Source organism: Drosophila teissieri, chromosome 2L, assembly GCF_016746235.2.
Source record: "Drosophila teissieri strain GT53w chromosome 2L, Prin_Dtei_1.1, whole genome shotgun sequence".
NCBI lineage: Eukaryota > Metazoa > Arthropoda > Insecta > Diptera > Drosophilidae > Drosophila > Drosophila teissieri.
This window is the reverse complement of record NC_053029.1, coordinates 20721061-20743399: the sequence shown is the minus strand read 5'-3', so window position 1 is coordinate 20743399 and position 22339 is coordinate 20721061. Positions and strand designations below refer to the sequence as shown.

Here is a 22339-nt window from a genome sequence, read left to right as displayed (position 1 = left end):
ACGGACGGATCTTATATTTCCCCATTAACACACAGTAGTTGATCGAAGCAACCTGTATTGCATACTATGTAATAGAAGCACACAGATATTGGTTGAAAAGATTTTAAAGGATAGGAGGTAGTGGTTCCTACCTTTTTTAGTATAGATATTCTTTGATCAGTATTAATGGATGAGCCACGCAGTGTACGTGTGACTTAAATATTTTCAGATCGTGTCAACACACGCGATGCTCGAAGGAGAGAGTCCCCAAGCCAATTGGCCACCCACGAGCAGGACGGTAAATGTGGCAGCCCCGCGATCATATCTGCAAATTGGACAAGGCCCCGCTGCGTCGCGTGCCTCAAGTTCATTTGATATAGCGCTGGCCACGTGAGGATTGTCTGTAAACTGATTAGTTAATAGAAAAATTATTTAAATATGCCTGGCCATGCCATGACCTCCAGAAAAGAAAGACTCAGCTCCAGACGCAGAAAGGAAGCAGCAGGCGGTGGGGCACGGCAATCAAAATCTAATCTCTGCCAGTGATCAAAACGAGATCAGTGAATTCTGCACCATCAGTAAACTTTGGAGGCTGGCCACTATTATTTATTGACACTCGAAACCAAGCGGGAAGATGAGCCTCCTCATCTCGCGAGGGGGATGGGGCGGAGTCCCTCAAGTGGCCAGGATGGTTGGCCAAGGCGTCGCGGCCTGTGACAGCAGATGGTGTCGGCATTCCAGGCACCTTCTGCCCCGTTCCGCGCCCCGTCCATTCCGCTCATCCCTAACTCTTCTGTGCACGCGACCCGCTGTCTCGGCAAGGGGAATACCACTTGGAGGAGCGGAGACCTGAGAGACCTGGGAGACCAGGCCGCACCGGACCGCCCGCCTGGCTCCTCGACACTCTACTCGACTGTTTGATTTATGCTCGCGTAATTGTTGGTTTAAACGCTTTTGCACAGAGCCCCAGTTGGTGAGGGGAAGAGGCGTCCAAAGGGGCGGGTTAGCCGACGTTATGACACCCCAGTGAAATGTGAAGCATGCCCAGAGTTGTCGAGCCAAGCTGAATTCTGAGCAGGAAGCGAGAAGCTCAGGGCCGGTTCCTGTTTTAACATATATTTCGCAATATTCTACATTTAAATTTCCGAAATCTGACAAACTTTGTGTTAAATTCATTTTCTTTGGCTTCTCAATTAAACGTTTTTCAAACGACACTTGTGTTGGCTGTTGTCGTTTGTCTAATGAATACGAAACCACATGATCATTAACACGGAAAAACAGATCACCATTAGCTTTAAAGTACTATTCAGTTATTTTCAGTTATTGTAGATGTGGCTTGTTTTGAAAAGTTTAAACCGTGTTATACTTCATCCTTTTACTGGTTATGTTAGGTATAATATAAAAGAAATCAGGTTATCACAATTTAAATGACTTTGGGATATCTCCACTTAAAATTATAGTTTAATATTTGTCAGATTGAGGTTACAATAAAGAGAATTTGGTTGAAGAGAAACCGATTCTAAAACATCAACTCCATCACAAAAGAGAACACGATATTGACAAATCAGATTCATATTCGAGTCTAAGCTGTAAGGAACAAAAATAGCCTTTATATGATTTGATAGAAATATGTTTTTGATGAATTTCCCTTACCCAAAACAGAAATATTATAAACTATCTACGTGTGGAATATGTAATGCTCCACTTAACAAAGGGGCCCTACAAATGAATGACTTGGCAACCCTAATCAGCACCTATCTCGACCATAAACATACATACATATGTATCCACAGTGCTGGCCTGGCTTATTCGCTTATTTTCGTTCGTTTGTCATCATTTTTTCAATAAATTTCAATTTCCAGGTTGCAGCCCAGGCCGGACCAGTGAAAAAGGATTGGGCGAGGGCATCTGGGGGGAAAGCAGGAGTTCGTATCGTGTCCTCCGTATCCAGATCGACCGCCTGTGAAATCCGAAGTGTAAAATTGATTTAAATGGCTCGTGAGTGAAGGAGATAATTTTCAGTTGTCAGATGCTTGTAATATTTATGTGGCAGCGATTATTATCCGCCGTCCACGGCCCCTCAGATCCCCGAACTGGGATCGTTTAAAGTTACCTACGCGTGAAAATTACTTACTTGTCGGCCTCTTCCTTCTCCCCCTCTCTCCTCCCTCTCCACCTGGCACCCGAGGCGACGCTTAACTCATTTTTAATATGAATAATTGTGGCAAATTACACGGCAATTGCATGTGTCCATTCCCCAGCCCACCAGCGACCGCGATGCGACAGCGAGTGAATGTAAGTCCGTAATTGAATTGGCGGCCAATTACCGGAAGGAGATTGCTCTGGGATCGCCATGGGACGCGTGAGAGTACTTTTAAATTTCTGCTGGATGGCCGGTGAGCCGTGGTGGCAAGGAGTAGCAGCAAGGAGTCTTTTTGTACGCGGAACGTGTAGGTTTGATGGGGTCAATGCATGCTAGTTTTAACAAACTCAACATTTGGAAAGTGTATCAGAGTGCTGTAGTTTGGAATTCGATTTGACTTGAACAGTATTGCTTGTTTGTTTCCAGGGACGCAGCTCTTAAAGATGTAAAAAAGTCATGTATAGTTATTCCAAAGACATTAGAATTATAATGTCTTTGGTTATTCCCACCTTTTATATAAAATATTCATTACACTTGAACAATTCTCAAAATATAAGCGCAGTTAATGACAAATTTGTGTTCCTCTAAGTTTTTATAAAATGTAAATACTTTATTCATATTATATTTATACCAACAAAGAACGGAATGCTTGAAAAGTGTGAGCGTGGCATTTTGGGTGGTTTCTGGGCGTTAGAGTGGGCGAGGCAAAATGAGTAAACACATTTGCGTTGCTTCTAAGTCTCTCAAATCAGCATGGTTAATCTCAACATTTGGGCTTTTATAGTTTCGTAGGGCTCGACGTTTGTACGGACGGACAGACAGACGGACGGACGGATGAACATGGCCAGTTCGACTCTGCTATTAATCCCGATCAAGAATATATATTAAATGTCGAAACGTTTTTTTCTTTAATTTATTTTCTTACGATACGGTATAAAAAAAAAAAAAAAAAAAAAAAAAAAAAAAAAAAAAAAAAAAAATATACGATACTATATACTAGTGGAATCGAAATAGCTTAACTGACATTTGCCGTTACGAGTCTGCAATTTTTCAATCATAGAATTATCATTTTTTTTTTTTTTTTTTTTTTTTTTTTTTTTTTTTTTTTTTTTTTTTTTTTTTTTTTTTTTTTTTTTTTTTTCGCTTCTTTGCTGTTACATACTTTTCAACGAATCTAGTATACCCTTTTACTCTACGAGTAACGGGTATAATCATCCCAATCACATCGTCTTTCCTAGTTTAGGTTCAGATGTAAACACCCCTTAACATTTACAAAGGATTTCCCGTGATTTTTTATAGAAATCGACCTAGTCACATTTTGCTTTTTTAACAAACTTGTTATGCTATATTTTATTTCAGGATGATCAGGATAAAAAAAAAATAAAGCAAACAAAAAATATGTAATATATTATAACAGTTTTAAAGTATGAAGCCTATGTATACATAGGGTGTAGATTCCACATAGTGATAGAACACCATCGCCACAAATTTATGATTAGCCCAGCAAATGAGCAACTAAACCCGACGAACTGAAAGCTAATTACCCACACGTACCACAAAAGGGGTTAGGTTCACGCAGTGCTGATATTTATGGCGAAAAATTAATAATATTTTCAACCGAATTAATAACGGCCAGTGGAGCCTGCTTTATGGCCAGTTCCAGATGATTAACAATGTGCGCACGATCCATGGCATGGCTGTTTGTTTACCATATTTCTAATAAGCGGCTGCGGTGCCCCATAACCCAGACCGGCTCCTCGGGCGCCTGGAGTCTGGAGTAAGGGGCACCGGGTCCGGTGGAAAAGTGGAGGGATCGACGGAGGAGGGCGCTCATTGTTTGTCCCGCACAGCAGGTGTCCGGCGAAGAGTTTAGGGGCGCGTGTGCCAGCCTCGTTATTGTCTTCATTCTTAACACCAATAATGGAGGTCGAGGCATTCGGATACTTGGGGCCCCCATCAAACAGATGACTTTCTCCATCCCTTTCTCCGGAGAGGTGGGGGTCATCTCGGACCGCAGAACTTGGTGTTGATCGCTGCATTGTTGGGTTTGTTGCCTCGTTTTTCTCATTCATGCTGGACAAGATTTTTATCGCACTTTTTCATTAACATTTTGTAGGACCCCGTATCGCTGCCTCCATCCAACTTTGTTTTATGGTCATCTTTACGTGTTTTCTGGTCCCTCTGGCATTCCCAACTGTTGTCGTAGCCGTCTGTCTTTCTAATTCGATTGAAATATGATCTGTTATTATGTAAATTTTACGATTTCCTAATTTTTTAACACTTATTTTGGTTATGGGTGACTGTCGAGGCCTGGCGCCAAAACTTTATCTATATCTGTAAACGATACTGAAATCGCCAGCGGGTAGGATCTTCAGTTGGAATCTGTGTGGGCCGTTGCCGATCTCGATAAGGTGCACTATCCCGGCTCCCCATTAGTCCATCATCTTTGTGGGATTTCGATCAAATTTCCCAGCTCCGTTTTCAAATTGCATTTTGTGTGGTCGTCCATGCGATTTTCATGGCACACGCTGAGATCCAGCTACCGATAAATGGGACACATTTTTCATAAAGAAGTGCTGAAAATAATACCATTTCTTTATTTCGGGGATTATTATTCAAACACTGAAACATTGATAAATTTGCATATTTTTAGTTGTATATCTATAACTATCTAAAAAATGTACTTAGCAGTTAAGTACTTTGTACTCTCTATTCCACCTTTTGTATTAATAAAGTTACTAAGAGATTCTGAACCCCTCTTAGCACTTCGTTCAAGTGTCAATAGTTCTAAGGATAAGACGCCTGTCTCATATTAGTAAATCATTAACATAATTAGTTGGCTTAAATTACCCCATTATTACTTTATCTTATTCGGAATCATTAAATAATACAAGACAAACTGCAATAATGTTAAAAGACCAATACAAAGGCTGAGTTAAACCTAAAGGTGTGGAGTGCATGATGAAGCGCGTTCTGCGAAATTCTCGAAGTTCTCGAAGAGAAAAGGCCAGTAATTGCAATTATACGAGAGATGCGAGGAACAATTGCGGTGAGTAAGCCAATTGGGAGTACAGGATGGCAGCTATTGCATCGGGCATCCTTTTAGCCAGGTTGTAGAGTTCCTGGGGAGAAGTAGCGATGCAGTCGCGTTCACCTCCGATTTCCGCCTTTCAATATGGCGCCCAATGCGCATGCCTTTTCGCTGGGAAGCGAACCACTGACCAATCAGCGAGTTGTTGTTGCTCCAGTGCGCCAGTATGCGTGAGGACATCTGTGTGTGTGTGTGTGTCTGTTTGAGCGAACAGGTAAGCCGAGGGGGCGTTCTTTCGGGCAACCTGTTTATGCGCGCTCTCGCTCTTTCGCACGCTGCCCCTTTCACTGTGGCTCTCAAACTATCGGATCGCACAGTGGGACCAATTCATTAACTAATGTTACAGTGTAGATGGACCAACTTTTATTTTTATGAAAATGAAAAAATATGAAAATATTTTTCCAATTCTTAATAAATGAATAATTTCTTAATTATTGCACTAATGCAATGATTTCAATGTGCCGAGTGAGTTTTTAAAGGTCAGTAGATGTATCATCCTCTTCGTTTCATAGGTGGTAGGTATGACACTAAAGATTTATTTATTCAATATTCGGAAAGAGGCGCACAATACGTCGATCCACTGTGCGATTCACCCTTGGTGCTGACTCACTCACACACTTGCACGACCAGTCGGACATCTCGCTTTGGCGCACGCACAACGACAGCGGCACCAACCATTTTCTGCCTTTTGTTTCGGGCGTTTTCGGTTCGAGGAGGTTTGAGAACCGGAGAGTTCTCAGTTGTTTTCGAGATTCCGTCGCGTGCGGTTCGCTGTCCGATCTCCCTACGTCGCTCGCTCAGTAATACAGGCCGGATCCGGCGGTGTTTCGACGTCCCGCGCACAAAGTTATATTTAATTTTCGAGTTTCCTGAATGAACAAATATGTATCGCGCCAAGTAAACGTACAAGAAGCGAGAAAAAAGCGGGGAAAATCAAGCAAATCAATCCGCGGGCGGCCATTTTTGGTTGGCACTGCTTCAGTGCTGTCGTTGCAGCTTTGCCCAATTTGTCCAAGTCACGCAGGACGGCGAAAGTTTTCACGAAAAGTAATTTGCAACACGTGTGTTCGCACGGTGCGTATGAGCAATATTCGACAGCAAGCTGTGTTAGTGCCCAGTGTGATCGCGAGTAAGTGTGTGTGCGTGAGTGAGCGCATGGCTTCGATTTGAAGAGTTTGCAAAAATGCACATCAAGGAAAAATCGCACGGCCAGAATCACCGCCTTCTTGGCCACCTCTAACGTTGCGGATATAGCACAATTTGAATCAGAGAGCAAATCAACAAATCAGCACATACCCAAACAAAAAACTAACAAACTCGGATACGTATCAACAATAAATAATCAAAATACAGGTGAGCACCGAGATTCAATTTTCTACCTGCCGACGGCAACAGTTTACTGTTAAAAACTAGAACCCATGGCATAAAATATACATACATACATAAGTAGTTAAGGTAATCTTTCACATTAACAAAAACAAATGTTATATTGGCGATTCTTTTGCAATGCAAGGTATTTTAATATCATTAAACCTTTCTTATTAGGGCTCAAATAGCAGCAATGCAAACATGATTATAGTTTGGTTGATTTATAACTGTTTTTAAATAGGTCTGATTCAAACAAGATCTAATAACGAGGAAAAATGTCGGGGCAATTACAGATACATACAATATGTATTTTAATGTTATTTGTTTTAATTATACATTTCAGTTTTAAAAACAATTATTTACAAATTTGATTTTTATTTTTTTTTGTATTTAAATATTATTACCAAAAAATCGTCTATCACCTTTAAATTAAATCAAAAGGCATCATTTGATTAAAGCTCGAATAATATTAAACGATCAAAGCAAAGCGCTATTCTGAATTTGAAAAGCTTAACATTTTTCAAATCCTCTGAGTAGGTTTCAAAATATTTGACATATTTGCAGTCCATAAATGTTCGCTTTCTATTGGATCAATCTATCATAGAAGTCAATAGATTCACAACTTTAGGCAATTTCAATGGGAGAGCTAAAGGCCAAAATGCATTAAGCTTTTTGGCGGCGTGGCATTGGCGAATTCCAAATGGCCAAAAGCCATCGGAAAACCAACTCGAGGCACTTAGGAACCAACTCTGAGGAAACGAAGCGAAGGATATAGCATGTTAATTGCATGTTTATTTATATTTGGAATGGAAACATGCCTACACACCAATAGCAAAATTCTGTTGTTTTATTCACCTCTCAATTGCCGTTTTTGCCATTTCCAATTTGGCAATTCAAAGGTCCACCCACCTCAGATGTATTTATTAATTAAAAGAAAAGTATGAGATAGATTTGAGCCGAAGGAAAAGTCGTTTCCAGTTGTCACACCAGTTCCGAACTCGAAACCAACGCACACAGTGTTTATTTATGAAACCATTTGGCTTTATCATTTCGATTTTCGCCAGAAATTTATGAAATTATGAACTATACGACTGTTTCGCCGATAACTTTTGCACTTCGTGCGAGGATGAGTGGGTGTGACCGATTTTTGTTCGGCTAAATACGATATTTGCGATATTCGGAGGATTGGAAACGTTTAAACGAATTGGCCAGCGCGTGTTTGTCGTCAGAAGTGGAATGATTAATTGAGTGCGGAGATGGGAGCAGATGTTGCGTACGGTTCGTGGTGCCTATTTCGGATCTTCAAGATACCGGCAATGTGGACTTCATCTCGGAAGTGGCCAAATTGACAAATTTACGCATTCCATTCGCCGAGACTCGGGACTTGGGCAAACAGATGCAGATACGCAAGTTTGGCCGCAGCGGCTTTGATCATTTTACGCACCGGCGTGCAGAATTAGCCGTAATTTGGGAACGGGTTTCCCACCGGCGGGACTTTCGACCATTGCACTTCAGTTTCATTCAAAGTTTGGGTAATGCGGCGCAGCAAGGCGAAAAGCAACCAAAGTGCAGATACATTCGGCTGCGGAGGCAGAGACACATGTGTGCAACCCATTAAAATGACAAATTTCATTCATTGCGCCGCGCTCTTTTCAATTTTTTTTACGTAGCTCCCTCAGGCAGCAATTAAACGGAAAATGTTAAAAATAGTATATGGCGAATAGCGATTGTCTCGGCGGTTTGGCAGTACTGCTAATCCCGCCCAGCGGCCAGAAAGCCGTTCGAATTACCCGGAACGGGGGCTGGCCCACAACAGGTTGCTTGGCACACTGCTTCCCATTCCCAGTCCCAATCCCAGTCCCATTCGATTACAATGTATAAACACAGACGTCGAAGCAGATGATTTCGGTGTTAGCCACGAGAAACAGGCGCGCTGCTTTCGGATTGCGATGGGGGCCATTCAAGTTGAGCTGGGGGTTTCTCGAACTGGGGGACACTTCACCTGCAGAGCTCCCGGAGTGCACTGCTTTGGAAAGCGTTTCGGAACTGCCCTTCGACGTGAATCCAGTCCATCGCCAAGTCTATCGTAAGCTGACTTTGATTACAAACTAATTAGGCGAACGCTTACAGCCGCTGCAGCTGGAACAATTCAATTTGATTAACAACCCAATAGAGTCCGATGGACGGAGAGTTAGGTGACCGCTTTCCGATTTCCAGAGATTCCCCTACTTGCACAGCGACACTCAAATTAAAATCTTATAAAAGTCAGAAGAAACACGGGGGAATGGAGAACAGAAACAGAAACTGAAACCAATAGATAAAGCACCTCTGGAAATAAATTACAGAACTTGTAAAATAAATTAAATTAATTTTATTCGAATGCCACAAAAGTCAGGCAGCTACAGCCGGGCGATAAGAGATCTCCCACAAGGCGAACTGAAGAGGCAGCCAAAATATAGGGCCCGATATCAGATACAATATCTCTCAAAGGCCGCTGCTGTCGTAGCTGCTGGTGTTCTTCGTTTTGGGGCAGGGACTTCGATTTCGGTGGTGCAACGCTACAGGGCTATAAACCTTGGTATGCCAGCACCGAAAGCTTATAGTTCGCAGTGATCCAATGTGGTTGAAGAGCCCAGAATCCGATCAGATGAGGCGTAAATCGCGTCTAATAGTTGAGCATTGGCCCTCCATTATGGCCGATGCATTGGGTCCCGTCGAATATTAGCCACTTGTGCTGGACTGCTGGCCAAAACAGATTGAAAATTTATCGCGTATTGCGTTTCACGTTCGCATTTTGCTTGTTTACTTGCGTCAAACATGAAACAGGCCAACGAAAATACAAGCAGCGGAGAATGAAGAATCCCAGCAAGCTGAAGAAATCGAATCGATGCGATGCGATGCGATGCGATGGAAATCTTCGAGGAGGCGGCTGCGGGGGATCTGGCCTAGGCCGATGACTCAAGAGCAGCCAACTTGGCGATGGTATTTTCGTTACAGCGGCAGCCAAAACGAATCTCTATTTTCTTGTTTCTTGTTTTGTATACTCGTACTCGTATATAATCTGACAAGCACACACACGAGAACTGAAACCGAAAGCAAATCCAAGAATATCTCGACTCGATACACGAGAGTCTGTGGGCATATAGCCCGATCGGGGGGTTTAGCTTTAGCTTCAGCTTTAGCTGCAGCTTTGGGGGCCAAATACACAGATATCCCCGTGGCTATATATACATATATATCTGGACAGATCGATTGCTTTGTTTTGAAATATGAAAACATCGTCTATAAAGTGCGGCCGGTTATTCTATCTGGGGGATACGTTCTGGCCTCTCGCTCACTCCCTCGCGGAGGCAGCGGAGCAGTCGTCGTCGCCGCCGCTTGGTAATTTTAGAAATATTCTTAGAACCGAATACAGAAATGTGAAATGTGAAATCGGAGGAATACCGAAACACCATGCGCCCCATATACACGTACTATATTGTGTAAAGAGTTTATTTTCGTAAGAGATCTCTTGGTCGGGTGCGGACAGGTTAGAGAGCTTCCCGATGGCTATGGCCAGCCATATTTCCGATAATCGAACATCGAACATGCCGCATTAATATGTAATTGCGCCGGGACTCGGTTAATCATGTTTGACAACATGGGGTCGGATCGAGGTTCTGCACTGTTTTGATTTCGATTTGGATTTAGATTTGGATTTCTGATGCCCAAACTGCTTATGAATATGGGAAGCCCATGCAGACACGCTTGTTTTGTTTGGCATTTGCTCGAATCATTTGCCATTCAATGGTAATTTTCACAGCTTTATGTGTCTCAATTAGAGAGCTGTTTAAATATTAATCGAGAGGGGTAATAAAAAGATGAAAACAAGGGGGCTAATTACTTCGCTGAATGTGGCGTGAGTTTCCTCAAAAATTGGGTGTTGCAATCTTGCGATTTATTGGTTAACACCCAACACCTTATCCAAACACTAAAGAGATTATTTATATTGTATATTGTTCATATTGTTATCTTTGATAACAGTAATTTGTTGTATAATTTTTGAAGTTCTAAATGGTATTTTCAATATGCAAACCTAAACTTATTGTGATTTTTTATTACTTATATCATTACAGCGCTCAAAACACCAAAGAATTAAGCAACTACTAGTTTAGGTTACAAAATTCACTAGATCGACCCCGTCTGTATCATATAGCGGTGTCCTTGAAATCAATCTCACTCTCCATCCGGGCATCCTATTTCCGCACAAAATGTTACAGCATCCCGCCACAGATTTCTACGATTTGGCGGCGGCCAATGCGGCTGCCGTTCTCACCGCCCGTCACACGCCTCCTTACAGTCCCACGGGTCTCAGCGGATCGGTGGTCCTGCACAACAACAACAACAACACCAGCAGCAACAACAACAACAACAGCAGCAGCCATGACATAATGGCGCACAACGGCGGCGGAGCAGGCGGTGGCCTCCACCTGAACAGCGGCAGCGGTAGCGGAGGCGGAGTGGTCAGTGGTGGAGGCTCCGGCGGTAGGGAGAATCTGCCCAGCTTCGGCTTCACCCAGGAGCAGGTGGCGTGCGTCTGCGAGGTAACCAAATGCATGTGATTAGAAATAAATGATTACAGAGATTCCGAAACAGCAAATCCCCATCCCCAGCTAATGATTATCGCTTCGTCAATAGCAAAACCACACATAGAATAGGTTAAATTAAGTAGAGTTTATGCTTAAATGAATCGAAATCGAGAAAGTGAAAGTAGTACTGATCAGGTGGACATGATAACTTCATTAAATAATAGTGAAATATTTAGAGAACATTATAATAAATATTTATCCCCGGCCACCAACAGGTTCTGCAGCAGGCGGGCAACATCGAAAGACTGGGCCGCTTCCTCTGGTCGCTGCCACAATGTGATAAGCTACAGCTGAACGAGTCCGTGCTGAAGGCCAAGGCGGTCGTCGCATTCCACCGGGGACAGTACAAGGAGCTGTACCGCCTGCTCGAGCATCACCACTTCTCGGCCCAGAATCACGCCAAGCTCCAGGCCCTGTGGTTGAAAGGTGAGCCTCCAACCCGCTCCGCTGCCTAACCCCAAAAGTTTGGGGCCAGAAACGCAACCAAACTGACTTCCCTTCCTTCTCCACGACTGTAGCGCATTATGTGGAAGCCGAAAAACTGCGCGGAAGACCCTTGGGTGCTGTTGGCAAATATCGTGTTCGCCGTAAATTTCCATTGCCCCGCACCATCTGGGATGGCGAGGAGACGAGCTACTGTTTTAAGGTGAGTTCGGGGCTCAGGTCTCAGGTCCAAGTCGTCCTGGCCGCTTTCCATTTTAATTGTGGCAAGCGCGGAAACCGTACAAATGCCCGTTCGCCTGGCTGATTGCAATGACTGCGAACCGCCTGATTCCGCTGGGGTAACGCCTTCGGGCTTATCGGTGGCACATCCTGGACGGGATTCGTTTTGTTTGCTCTCCGGCAGGCTTTCAGTTGCTTCAAGTAGATTGCGGATATGGATATGGATAGGGATGAGCTCAAGATACGCCCCACGAATCATCCGATTTTGATGCAATTTACAAATATATATAAAGATGGAATGATACATTTAAGTAGGAAACGGAATACCCTTTTGCTTACTGCTCTCTTCTAAAAATAATAAGAGTTTTCTAAACAACAAACTGAACAACCACGATTCGAAACTGCCCTTTTCTTTAGGCTTACTATTCATTCTAAAATAAAATCGCAAATTGCATGTTGTTTGGAAATGTTCTTGAATTCAAGTTTGTCCGTTTTTATATATGTTTATATTAGATACAGATATATATAATCAGCCGAATGCTCATAATGCTATTTAACTATTTATACAAATTAGTTACAAAGCAATTTGATATATTTGACAACATCTAACTGCACTTATGCATTTAGGGGCCTTCAGAGCAAGCGTATTAGTTAAAGTTACATCATTTCATCCGCAGGAAAAATCCCGCTCGGTACTAAGGGACTGGTACTCGCACAATCCTTATCCATCGCCTCGGGAGAAACGCGATCTGGCCGAGGCCACAGGACTGACCACCACGCAGGTGAGCCGAAGGCGATGCCAAGAACAGAGATGCAAACGGCAGAAGTGAAATATAAATGTCAAACGCATCTTTTGACAAATTTCAATTGAAATTCCTCGCATATGCCGTCTTCCACATGTTAATTGCATCCCATTAATCATGGGGTAGAACTGCGAGTGTTTACAAATGTATCTAAGATATTTCTGTGCTTTTACAGGTTTCCAATTGGTTCAAGAACCGACGACAAAGAGATCGAGCTGCCGAACATAAAGAGTGAGTTGCACTAAACACTAATTACTAGAGATCCAAACTGATTGCCGTCTGATTTACTGGGCAGCTGATATATTTTTGGGTATATTCCGAAGATAGATATGTACATACATATATCTAGATTGCTTATATCAGCGGTATACGAACATATGAGTGGGGGCATATATTTATGCTCTATTTGCGATACATGTGACAAGTGTCAACGCGTGCAAGGCACCGCAAAATATAATATATTAATTTGCATTTAAAATTTCAATTACAAAAGCTGACGGCATTTACTTTTAAGGTCGCTGAGTGGGCGGGGTTGGGTGGGCAATAGGGGGCTGGCTAATTAGTGCCAAGGACAACACGCAACTGGCACACGATGTGGTAAAATACGGAGGGAAAGAAAGAGTCGCTGACAAAGTCATTAACATGTTGTTCCAGATTTCAAAATCATCCTATATATTTATTTTATTTTTATTTGATTTGTTGATGTTTGCTTTCGGTACACGCATATCTCCGGCATATGTCTCGCAGGCCTCGTCACTAATTAAAATCCCCAGTCCTTTCACTTCCCTTCCGCCACCCGATTTTCCTGAACATCTGCATTTCCGCTTAAGCAAATAGTTTCGAGCAGTAGAGCCACTCCTTTCGGATGTTTCCACTTTGAGGCAGAGGCTGACGGATGGCGCAGATCCTCGACCGATAAGAGTTAGTTTCTCAAATATTAAACATCCTTTAGCCGACGAGCATTCTTTTGTTTGTCCTGCGATCCGGCTGGAAGTCATGTGAAGAGCAAACAGCATAGAGAGCGAAAATGGGATTTCTAAAGTGACGGTCCTCCTTTCTCGCCATTCCAGTTGGGTGCGACCATCATTAGCGAGCTCAAATTGGCAAAAGTTCCAAACTCTCGCCAGGATAGTTCCATTATGCTAAATGGTATATCACTTACGCCGAGTTTCGCCTCACGAACGGCAGGCGAAAAGCGAGAAATTGTCGTAATAAAAATGGAAATAAAAAATAAAAAACAGAAATAATGCAAAAAATATTATGAATTGGATGCCGTGGCAACCGCAAGGCACACTAACACACTCTTACATACTCTCACACACCCATACAACCCCATACACCCAAACACGGCCGGTCGTCAAAAGTATCTCACAGATACACGTCCGTTCTCTGCTATAGTTTGCCGTACTATGGACTGCGTAGCTACCTCCTGCTCCTCCCAGAGGTAACCTGATATATGTTTATGGCTGTTGCCTCGATGAGCAACTCAGTGTGCTGCTACTTTAACTTTTTCATATTGTTTTCCTCCTCTCCTCTTTTTTCGTTTCTGTTTTTTACTTTTGCACGAGGGTGTGTATCTATGTTCCATGCAGCTTTGTGGCAGCCAGCAAACCACAACGGCGCCAAATCTGAATCTAAAGCGGCACTTTGAACGGCCCAGCAACTGCCAAAGTGGTTACTGTTTGAATAGGCACTACCTTCGCAGGGCCAGAAGAGAATGGCGGACAGATTGCTCAAAGTCTAGGTAGATGGAATCAAACGCGACCGAGCTACGTCCGGATGATCTATCCTATATCCACAGACGTACACCTTCGGCGAATTAGTTTCAAAAATACACACCAGGATCAACTTTTAATTGGATAAGTTCATCGTATGGAGAGTATTTGTTTCTGAAACCGTTCCTCCTAAATGCCGACATATGGGCCAAAAAAAGATCTTCTCCAAAGACCGTTAGTAAACCAACTCCCCCTCAAACTGGATTCTTAAATAGGGATCGAAAAATGCTTGCTCCAGGCTCAGCTGAAGACGAAGCACAGAGCCATGCGCATATAGTCGACTGTCGAAGATATGGCGGTTATAACGACTCGGTATCTATCGATGTACATGGTCACGAACAGGAGGTACTTCCTGTTGGTCACCTCAAAGTTCCACAGCTTTGTGGCGGCGCCCAGGAGGTCCCATTTCTCGGGCGTCTCCAGTCCGAAGTGCTCTTGCGCCGCGTACTGGAATATGCCGTAGTAGGACAGCAGGACGAGCAGCGGATACAGCATCGGAAGCATTATGAAAAAGATCAGAACGCAGCTGTAGAGGAACTTGAGCAGCGTCGGAAAGGGCAGTGGTTGCATCCAGGTGTCGAACAAGTGCTCAACCAGCGGCTGCATGTAGTATACCAGCTTTCCAGGCTTGGATACGGTCTTCCACTGAAAAGATTGGGGATATTTTCCGATGCTGATTCAGTTTTAAGCTCTAAGCTTACCAGTTTGCGCTTGTGGAACGCCTTATTCCACGTCTTGTGCATATTTTTGTACGGAAAATTTTGTAAATTTTGATTTGAGTTGAAAATCACGGGTTACTGAAGGCTTGAAAAAAGTCCGGCCCATAACAATATCGGGTTTCCGTCGCATTGTTTAATACGGTGTTGGGTGAAAAGTTTTAAAGAATTAACCCAAACAATCTAGTCGTAATTTGATATTTTCAACTATCACACAACCACTTTTACAATAACATTCTGGATTTTCGGTTGCACAAGTATCCGAATAATGACCTAAGTTTTACGCTTTTACGAATAGAGGCTACATATATGGTATAACTGTTTAAATGATTAAGTGCGTGTCAATTAAAAGGTATTATGTTTCAATTTTGCTTTAAGACTTAACTTAAATTCAATATAAATCAAACTATAAGGAGTGAAAAATATCATCCTATTTCCCAAACATCCTAGCAAAACAATGATCCTTAAACCAATGGTTTTCTTTAATATCTAACCGGAGACAAAGAAGCTCTTTTGCTGTTTCAAGGAATCCAAGGAATTATGAAAGAGGAATTCAGGGGGCCATTTCAGCTGGATTTGATTGATCTGCCTGGCATTATGAGCCATTTCTCCGGGAATTCCGTACCTCAAGCGTTCTTCACTCTCTTGCACACAGTCCCAGTTCCAGACGAGGTTCCCCTTCCCTGCTCCTCAACTATGTACATATGTATGTATGTACTCACCACCGAGGCGACCCAGTCCGAGTTCCACTTCCAGTTCCAGTCCCAAGTCCATCCCACTCCCCTTCCCTTGCCCTCACCACTCCCCCTGCCCCTGCCCGGCGAATCCGCATCTCCCCCAGACATCGTCATCATTTTGCGTTCGTCGAATGCCACGGTTGGCTGGAGGGTAGCTGGCCAGGGTATCGGGTTACCACAAAATGTGCGTGTGTTCTTTATTCGTTCGCCCTGACAACCCCGCGCTCCCCCCTCCCTGTTCCCTGCCGCCTGCCTCTCGCTCCAATCCCCGCCAGCACGTTATTCATTTTTATTCGTTTTATTGTACATTCTGTTTTTATTATTATGTATTTTGCGCTTTTGCCCGTCGGAGGGTCTCTTCTCTTCTCTTCCCGTCTCCGCGCCGCCGCCTTTGTGTTTGTGCTCAGTTCCCCAGCTCGGTTCCCGTTCCCAATCTCGCTGCCGTCCCGTTCCCGTTCTCATCCCCATTCCCGTTCCCTCTCCATCCGATCTGTGCTCCGATGGCGTTGATAATGATGTTGTTGGTGATGATGGACCGGCTGGTGGTACGGAATCGCCCGGAGGCGCTTGCCGTCCGCACTGACAACCGCTCAATGCGCTTTTCCGGGAGTGGGTGTCAAGTGTACACTCTCTTGACAATAATTAGATCTCATCTGGGGCAAACAAGAATGAAAGGCTCCCCAAATTGAGGAGCTGGGCGTGCTGCATTATTACATTATTCATTCATATAATTTTCATTATTTGGGAAATGAAATTAGTTCTGTCAGGGTGTAATTCACAATATATTAAGAACAAATTCAGGTGTTCAGGTAAACGAACTTTCGCATCAGGGGCTTAGTTACAATAGTGCAAAACTTAACAAATATTTGTTCTCCTATGGAGCTTATGTGTTCCTTAGACTTGACCTCAGCCATTGTTTTCTGGGGCTTCCTCTAGTTACTCCCACGAAAGTCTCTAAGCCACAAAGTGCTTAAAAGACTTGGGGATTACATGAAAGTTTGGTTGCCCAGCGGGAGCTTGGGGACGCGATTACCTCTCCTCAGGAACCATCCAATTCGCCTCGGGCTGGGCAATTAAAAGGCCACAAAATTATAAGAAACTGTCAAAACAATCCTCGGCCAGCATAAAATGCTCCACACGGCACACATGCTACGTACTTTCCACCTTCGAGTTTTGGGATCTTCGGCGGAGCGATAATAAAATATCTTATAACGATGACAGCGCTGAGCTCGGACTTTGGGTTAATCTTTGGGATCTTACATAGTTGTAGACAATGCCCAACAATAACCAGCCAGACGTCGGCTAGACGAGGAGAAAAACCCCAAGCCCCAGTTGAAGTGAGCTGGACTCAGTCCACCTGGCTCGTTCACCATCCTCCCGAACGGTTTTGAGTGTCAGAGGGTCGCCACGAACATTAACAACAGCCACACACATGCGTAAATTAAATGATAATTTATGATCAACACCTTTTCAGATTCCACTTATGGATCGCCGTTGCCCGTTTAGTTGGGTGTCCTGCTGAGCACACGTCCCGAGATTTGTGTACCGATCGCGCAATGCGATAACTCAACCTGTTCCTGAGCTCCCTCGATCCTCCCGATCTGCCCGTATCTCCCTATATCCCGATCTCACCGATCTCACAGATCTCAGCGATCTTCCAGGGCTTGAGTTTGTGCCTCTTGTTTGTTTTTTTAAAGGATTTATTGGCTTATAATTTTTATTAGCAATGGAATTCCTTGGAAGCCCCAGTCCTCTCCACTCATTCGTGTGAAAGTCTTGGGGTTGTCATGGACTATCGTTCGACCATCCTCAGTTCTATTATTTCCCAAATCAATTTACATGAGATCAATACCAAAGATGTCTTGCCAAAATGTTAAATACCATTATAGACCAGACATGGATTCGGAATGCGAACAACTGACTCACGTGGCAAACTCGTTTTTGGTCCATCCCACCGATTCCAGTTAAACATAATCCGATCATGCATTATTACCAAGCTAATGAATCTGCTTAAGGCAGAGCCCGGCTACAAAAAATCAATTGGGCAAACAAGTAAAAATTAATTCCCCCTCACTGGGCACAGACCCCAAAAAAAGAAAAGAAATGACACAAAGTGCGGGAAAGAAAAGCCCGAAGAACCTTCCTACAAAGGGACCACACACGTAGACGGAGATCCAAAACCTGCTGTTCTTCAGCGGTTGCTGTTCCATTTTGTTATTAACTTCATGAGACACTCACTCCTGGCCCAGGAATTGTCCTTGAGACGCTCTGCTCCCGTTCGGTGCCCAAGAAAACCAAGCTGCGGACCGAGCAGAGGCATTTTTGTGTTTATAATGCAATCACTGGAAATGTGGATGGGATAAGATGGGATGGTGTGGTGTGGGGCATGCCCACAAGAGTGGGCGCTGTCCGTCTGTATGTGTTAATAAGTGTTGCAGAGCCGGAGTTGGGGGCAGAAATACGAAAACTCTGGTAATTCGATATCATTGTTTATATGCTTCTGCTGCCTTTTGTTTGCTCCCCTCTTTTCGCTCTGGGATGGGCCATTCCTCATGTTTGCTGTGCTTAGGCCATCGATTTTTGCCTCAAACGGAACGGTACGGAACGGAACGAGCGTTACTTTAATGTCCACAGAGTGAACTCGTTTTCGGAAATTTGGGGAAGTGGGGGAGCGGTGTCCATCAAATGTCACATGGTCTTTTGCCCGGCACCGCTCCTCCTCTGCCGTAACTCTGATCGCTGGACCAAGTTCAAGTTCATGCAAACGCTGCAAGAAGTAATGACATGCCATCGCTGTTGGTGGCTGCCACTCGGTGGATACAATCTACAATTACACGATTGTCGATATCGTACAGCTGCGCCGTATGTGGGCTCCTCCTCCTTCCGCTGCACCTCCCCCGCTCGGAATGGAGGATCGGGAATGGGGAATGGGGAATGAGGAATGAGGAATGAGGAATCAGAAATCAGAAATCGGGAATCGGAATCCGCGGCAGCTGGGGAAGTGGAGTCAGCAAATAGCTGGGAGGTGTATCTTGCGGGCAGCAGATCGGTCCTGCCCTCCGTCTCTGTCCCATTGCGCCAGATCGCAAATTTGTCGAGTGTGCGCTTAAATGCTTCGCATCGCCCCGAGCGAGCCTCGTTTTCCTTTCAATACCCATTCAATACCCTCGATAGGGTTTGCTTCGCTGACCAAAGGGATTTGTCGATAATCCCTATAATTCAACATGTGCTTAGTGCTTAAGTGACTCTTTATCTTTAAGTTGCATTTAGAATGGCTTCTCGTACGCGCTGCTTTAAATGGGTATAATGACATCATATGAAGAAGAACACGAATACCAAGAATATATATTAAATATTATAAGACATAATTGTATATCACATACTATCAGGTATGGAAGAGGTACCATTATGCATGAATATATTCAGTTGTGCTGTCTGAAGCACTGCTATCCATATCCAAAAGGGTATCCAGACTTTGGTAGGTCCAGTCCTGGTGGTGCCCCATGTTGTTTGTTGGTGTTGCTCGTGGCTGTCATCAATTTCTTAGCAAACTGGTTTCGCGATGCGGCTGCTGATAACCGATTACTGATTGTGCTCGGCCATGCAATTGGCGACAAGATTAACACTTTGCCGACGATTGCCGGCGGAGAGGGGGATTGACATTTGCTCGAGTTTCGTTCTTGTTATGGCCCGGTATTAGCCATTACTGGGTGATTCCACTCCCGGGGCAGGACTCACATTAACCCCAAAGTGGCGTTCGAGTCTCGAATGCCATTTACGGAATCAGCCACAAACAATAAAAGTCAGCTACTTCAAATGGAAAGGGGGTGAGCAGCACTCGCACCCACTTGTACCAAACCCCTCGAAAGTGGACTGAAATCAGATGCTTCATATCCGAATGCCCCGGGGAGTGCATGCTGCCCCCCTCACTCCCGCCTCCTCGCATGCTCATTCAGATTCCCTGAGGCGACACCTCAACAGCGAACATGATACCATTTATAGAAACGCGAGAGGCAGACGATTTCCTTCCGGAATTCGTTTCAATTGCAAAGGCTGTGCCCCTGTCATTTGTCATTTGTTTATAAATAAATTATGCACTGCAGTGCGTGGGTGTGTTGACAGCACTAAATTAGTTGCAGCAATTGACACATTTTAGCGTAAGCGATGCTGACATCCAAAAACCATATGCCAGGGGTCACGTTTCCAGCAGGCGAGGAAGAGGTGGATAGATAAGGCCTGGAACTTATAATGCGTGAACAGGGCAAAGATCGGGAATTCATCAATATGATACTCGTACATTAATGCTAGTTGTAGTATCACATGCTCAAAGTGGTATGCAAATTCAATCATAATTCATTCATAAGTCTTACTCAACTGCAACGATGTAAACCAATCACTTGATGTTGATAACCAACCAACCACTCCATCTTCATTGCAGCGGCTCCACGGACAAGCAGCACCTCGACTCCTCCAGCGACTCCGAGATGGAGGGCAGCATGTTACCCAGCCAGAGTGCGCAGCAGCAACAGCAGCAGCACTCGCCCGGCAACAGCAGCGGCAACAACAACGGCCTGCATCAGCATCAGCAGCAGCTGCAGCACGTCGCCGCCGACCAGAGCCTGCAGCACCATCCTCACCAGCCACATCCCGCCAGCAACATCGCCAGTGTCGCCACCAAGAGCAGCAGCGGGGGCGGCGGTGGCAGCGGAGGGGGCGTGAGTGCGGCGGCCGCTGCCCAGATGCAAATGCCCCCTCTGACCGCTGCCGTGGCCTATTCGCACCTGCACAGCGTGATGGGAGCCATGCCCATGACCGCCATGTACGACATGGGGGAGTACCAGCACTTATGATTCTAGTTGGAGGCGGCCGCTGCCGCCGGTGGCAGTGGTGGGGTCAGCGGCGGGGTCAGCGGCGTGGTCAGCGGCGTGGTCAGCGGCGTGGTCAGCGGCGTGGTCAGCGGCGTGGCCAGCGGCGGGGTCAGCGGCAACAGCACCAGCCACATTGCCCTGCAGCAGCGACAGCGCCAGCAGCAGCAGCAGCAGTGTGAGAGCTTCTACTTTTGAGGATGGCAACCTAGCAATATCGCCGGACTTCTTCAGCATAGCAGCTTAAACTTCACATATCGCCCGATTGCTGAGAAGCTGTCTTAAGTCGATATTCAGCTTCCAAATGCTTGGCAAGGGAATTCTAGTTTACGACCCGATTGAGAATTTATCGGGCAACCATATCAAACCGCAGTGGCAATTGGGTCAGTCAACTCAACACCTTGGCTTAAAGTGGCTTAGAGGAACCGCGGCATCAAACATGACAGTATTTTGGCCAATTACCGAAATGCAATCATAGCCCCTCAATTTCCGGATAACTTGGCATTTCCGCAGCCAGATATAGAGAGATATAGAATTGGAGCTGCAGCACAATCTCCTGGAAAGACTCCAGGATAAAACACTTTGAACTATGACTACGGCATCGATCTGTGTAAATAGCTAGGCTTTAGTTTTAGTGCGGTTGGGAGGCCAACCAAAATGCAAATCAAATCGAAACGTGCAAAAATTATATATATACCTACGTACATACATACATGCATAAATTATACACTTTTAATTGTAGCGCCTAGTTATTTTATTTTTGTTAAAATAAATTATATTAAATTATTTTCAAATGCATTTTCCCTCGGCGGAGTAATTATTTCGGGATGCCTTCACCCTTGGCAAGCTCCAGGTAAGTGATAAATTGTAAAAATTGTACAGGCCTACAGTTACGATATTACTGAATAAGCGATATAAATGAACAGTCCCCTTATTGAATGGCCATTGTTTCTGAGATCATTTGTTTAATGTATGTTTTACAAAAGCACAATAACTTGTTTGAGCTAGATTTTCCCACGCCTTCCTTCCGATCAGTACCTGTAGAATTGCCGACAAGGACAACGTCTGCGGGCCCATTAGCATTGGCTGACCACAACAATGCGAGTGGGTCGTGGGTCGGCAGGATTGCAGGATGGCAGGATGGCAGGATGGCAGCAGTAATCCGCGACGACAGGTAAGCCTGCTCGTGCTAATGGCCATGTCTAATGGACGGCGTCGGCGCGTGCGTTCCTCTCCGTCCGGCGTCCCACGCGCGGCCTTCCCCTCCCTGGATTCGGAATTCTGGGTTCAGGCGCGCCGCGTCGCGTCCCGAGTAATGAGTGCTTCGGTGGCCAGGATCGAGCAACTCTTGGCAACGGGGCGGTGCCTGGCAACCCCGGAGAATGCGCAAGGCTGCCCCAAGGGATGGATGCTATCTGACTGGCTGGCTGGGTGGATTGCTCGCTGGTGGAGGACGGCTGCTCTTTGATTTGTTTATTGATACTGTAGTTACACTCCGCAGACGTCACCACCCCCATTATCATGCGGATTCTGGGGTTGCCAGGCGGAGGAGGACGTCGCACACGTGTCTG

The 22339-nt window shown here is 44.8% G+C and overlaps 2 protein-coding genes across 4 annotated transcripts; one reads left to right on the top strand and one right to left on the bottom strand.

Annotated features, from left to right (window-relative positions):
• Nucleotides 1-5973: 5973 nt before the first annotated feature.
• LOC122626835 (protein sine oculis) lies at nucleotides 5974-20776 on the top strand. Of its 2 annotated transcripts, none has more exons than XM_043784401.1 (7): nucleotides 5974-6566; nucleotides 10697-11164; nucleotides 11425-11635; nucleotides 11728-11855; nucleotides 12550-12654; nucleotides 12851-12906; nucleotides 20342-20776. In XM_043784401.1, the coding sequence occupies exons 2-7, from the start codon at nucleotides 10832-10834 to the stop codon at nucleotides 20751-20753; spliced, it is 1245 nt and encodes a 414-aa protein (XP_043640336.1). In that variant the 5' UTR covers nucleotides 5974-6566; nucleotides 10697-10831; the 3' UTR covers nucleotides 20754-20776. The 2 variants fall into 2 exon arrangements, with proteins under 2 accessions (XP_043640336.1, XP_043640344.1); XM_043784409.1 differs by lacking the exon at nucleotides 20342-20776 and adding an exon at nucleotides 12971-13052.
• LOC122611391 lies at nucleotides 14495-15288 on the bottom strand. Of its 2 annotated transcripts, XM_043784432.1 has the most exons (3): nucleotides 15152-15216; nucleotides 14791-15095; nucleotides 14495-14731 (listed from the first exon to the last, which is right to left on the bottom strand). In XM_043784432.1, the coding sequence occupies exons 1-3, from the start codon at nucleotides 15191-15193 to the stop codon at nucleotides 14626-14628; spliced, it is 453 nt and encodes a 150-aa protein (XP_043640367.1). In that variant the 5' UTR covers nucleotides 15194-15216; the 3' UTR covers nucleotides 14495-14625. The 2 variants fall into 2 exon arrangements, with proteins under 2 accessions (XP_043640367.1, XP_043640356.1); XM_043784421.1 differs by having other exon boundaries at nucleotides 14495-15095; nucleotides 15152-15288.
• Nucleotides 20777-22339: the final 1563 nt, after the last annotated feature.

Coding starts and splice junctions, on each gene's coding strand:
- LOC122611391 (XM_043784432.1), bottom strand. CDS start 15,193: ATGCACAAGACGTGGAATAAGGCGTTCCACAAGCGCAAACTG. Junction 15,096..15,151: donor CGTTCCACAAGCGCAAACTG/GTAAGCTTAGAG, acceptor CAATCTTTTCAG/TGGAAGACCGTATCCAAGCC. Junction 14,732..14,790: donor ACCAACAGGAAGTACCTCCT/GTTCGTGACCAT, acceptor TATCTTCGACAG/TCGACTATATGCGCATGGCT.
- LOC122626835 (XM_043784401.1), top strand. CDS start 10,832: ATGTTACAGCATCCCGCCACAGATTTCTACGATTTGGCGGCGGCCAAT. Junction 11,856..12,549: donor AGACGAGCTACTGTTTTAAG/GTGAGTTCGGGG, acceptor TTTCATCCGCAG/GAAAAATCCCGCTCGGTACT. Junction 12,907..20,341: donor CGAGCTGCCGAACATAAAGA/GTGAGTTGCACT, acceptor TCTTCATTGCAG/CGGCTCCACGGACAAGCAGC.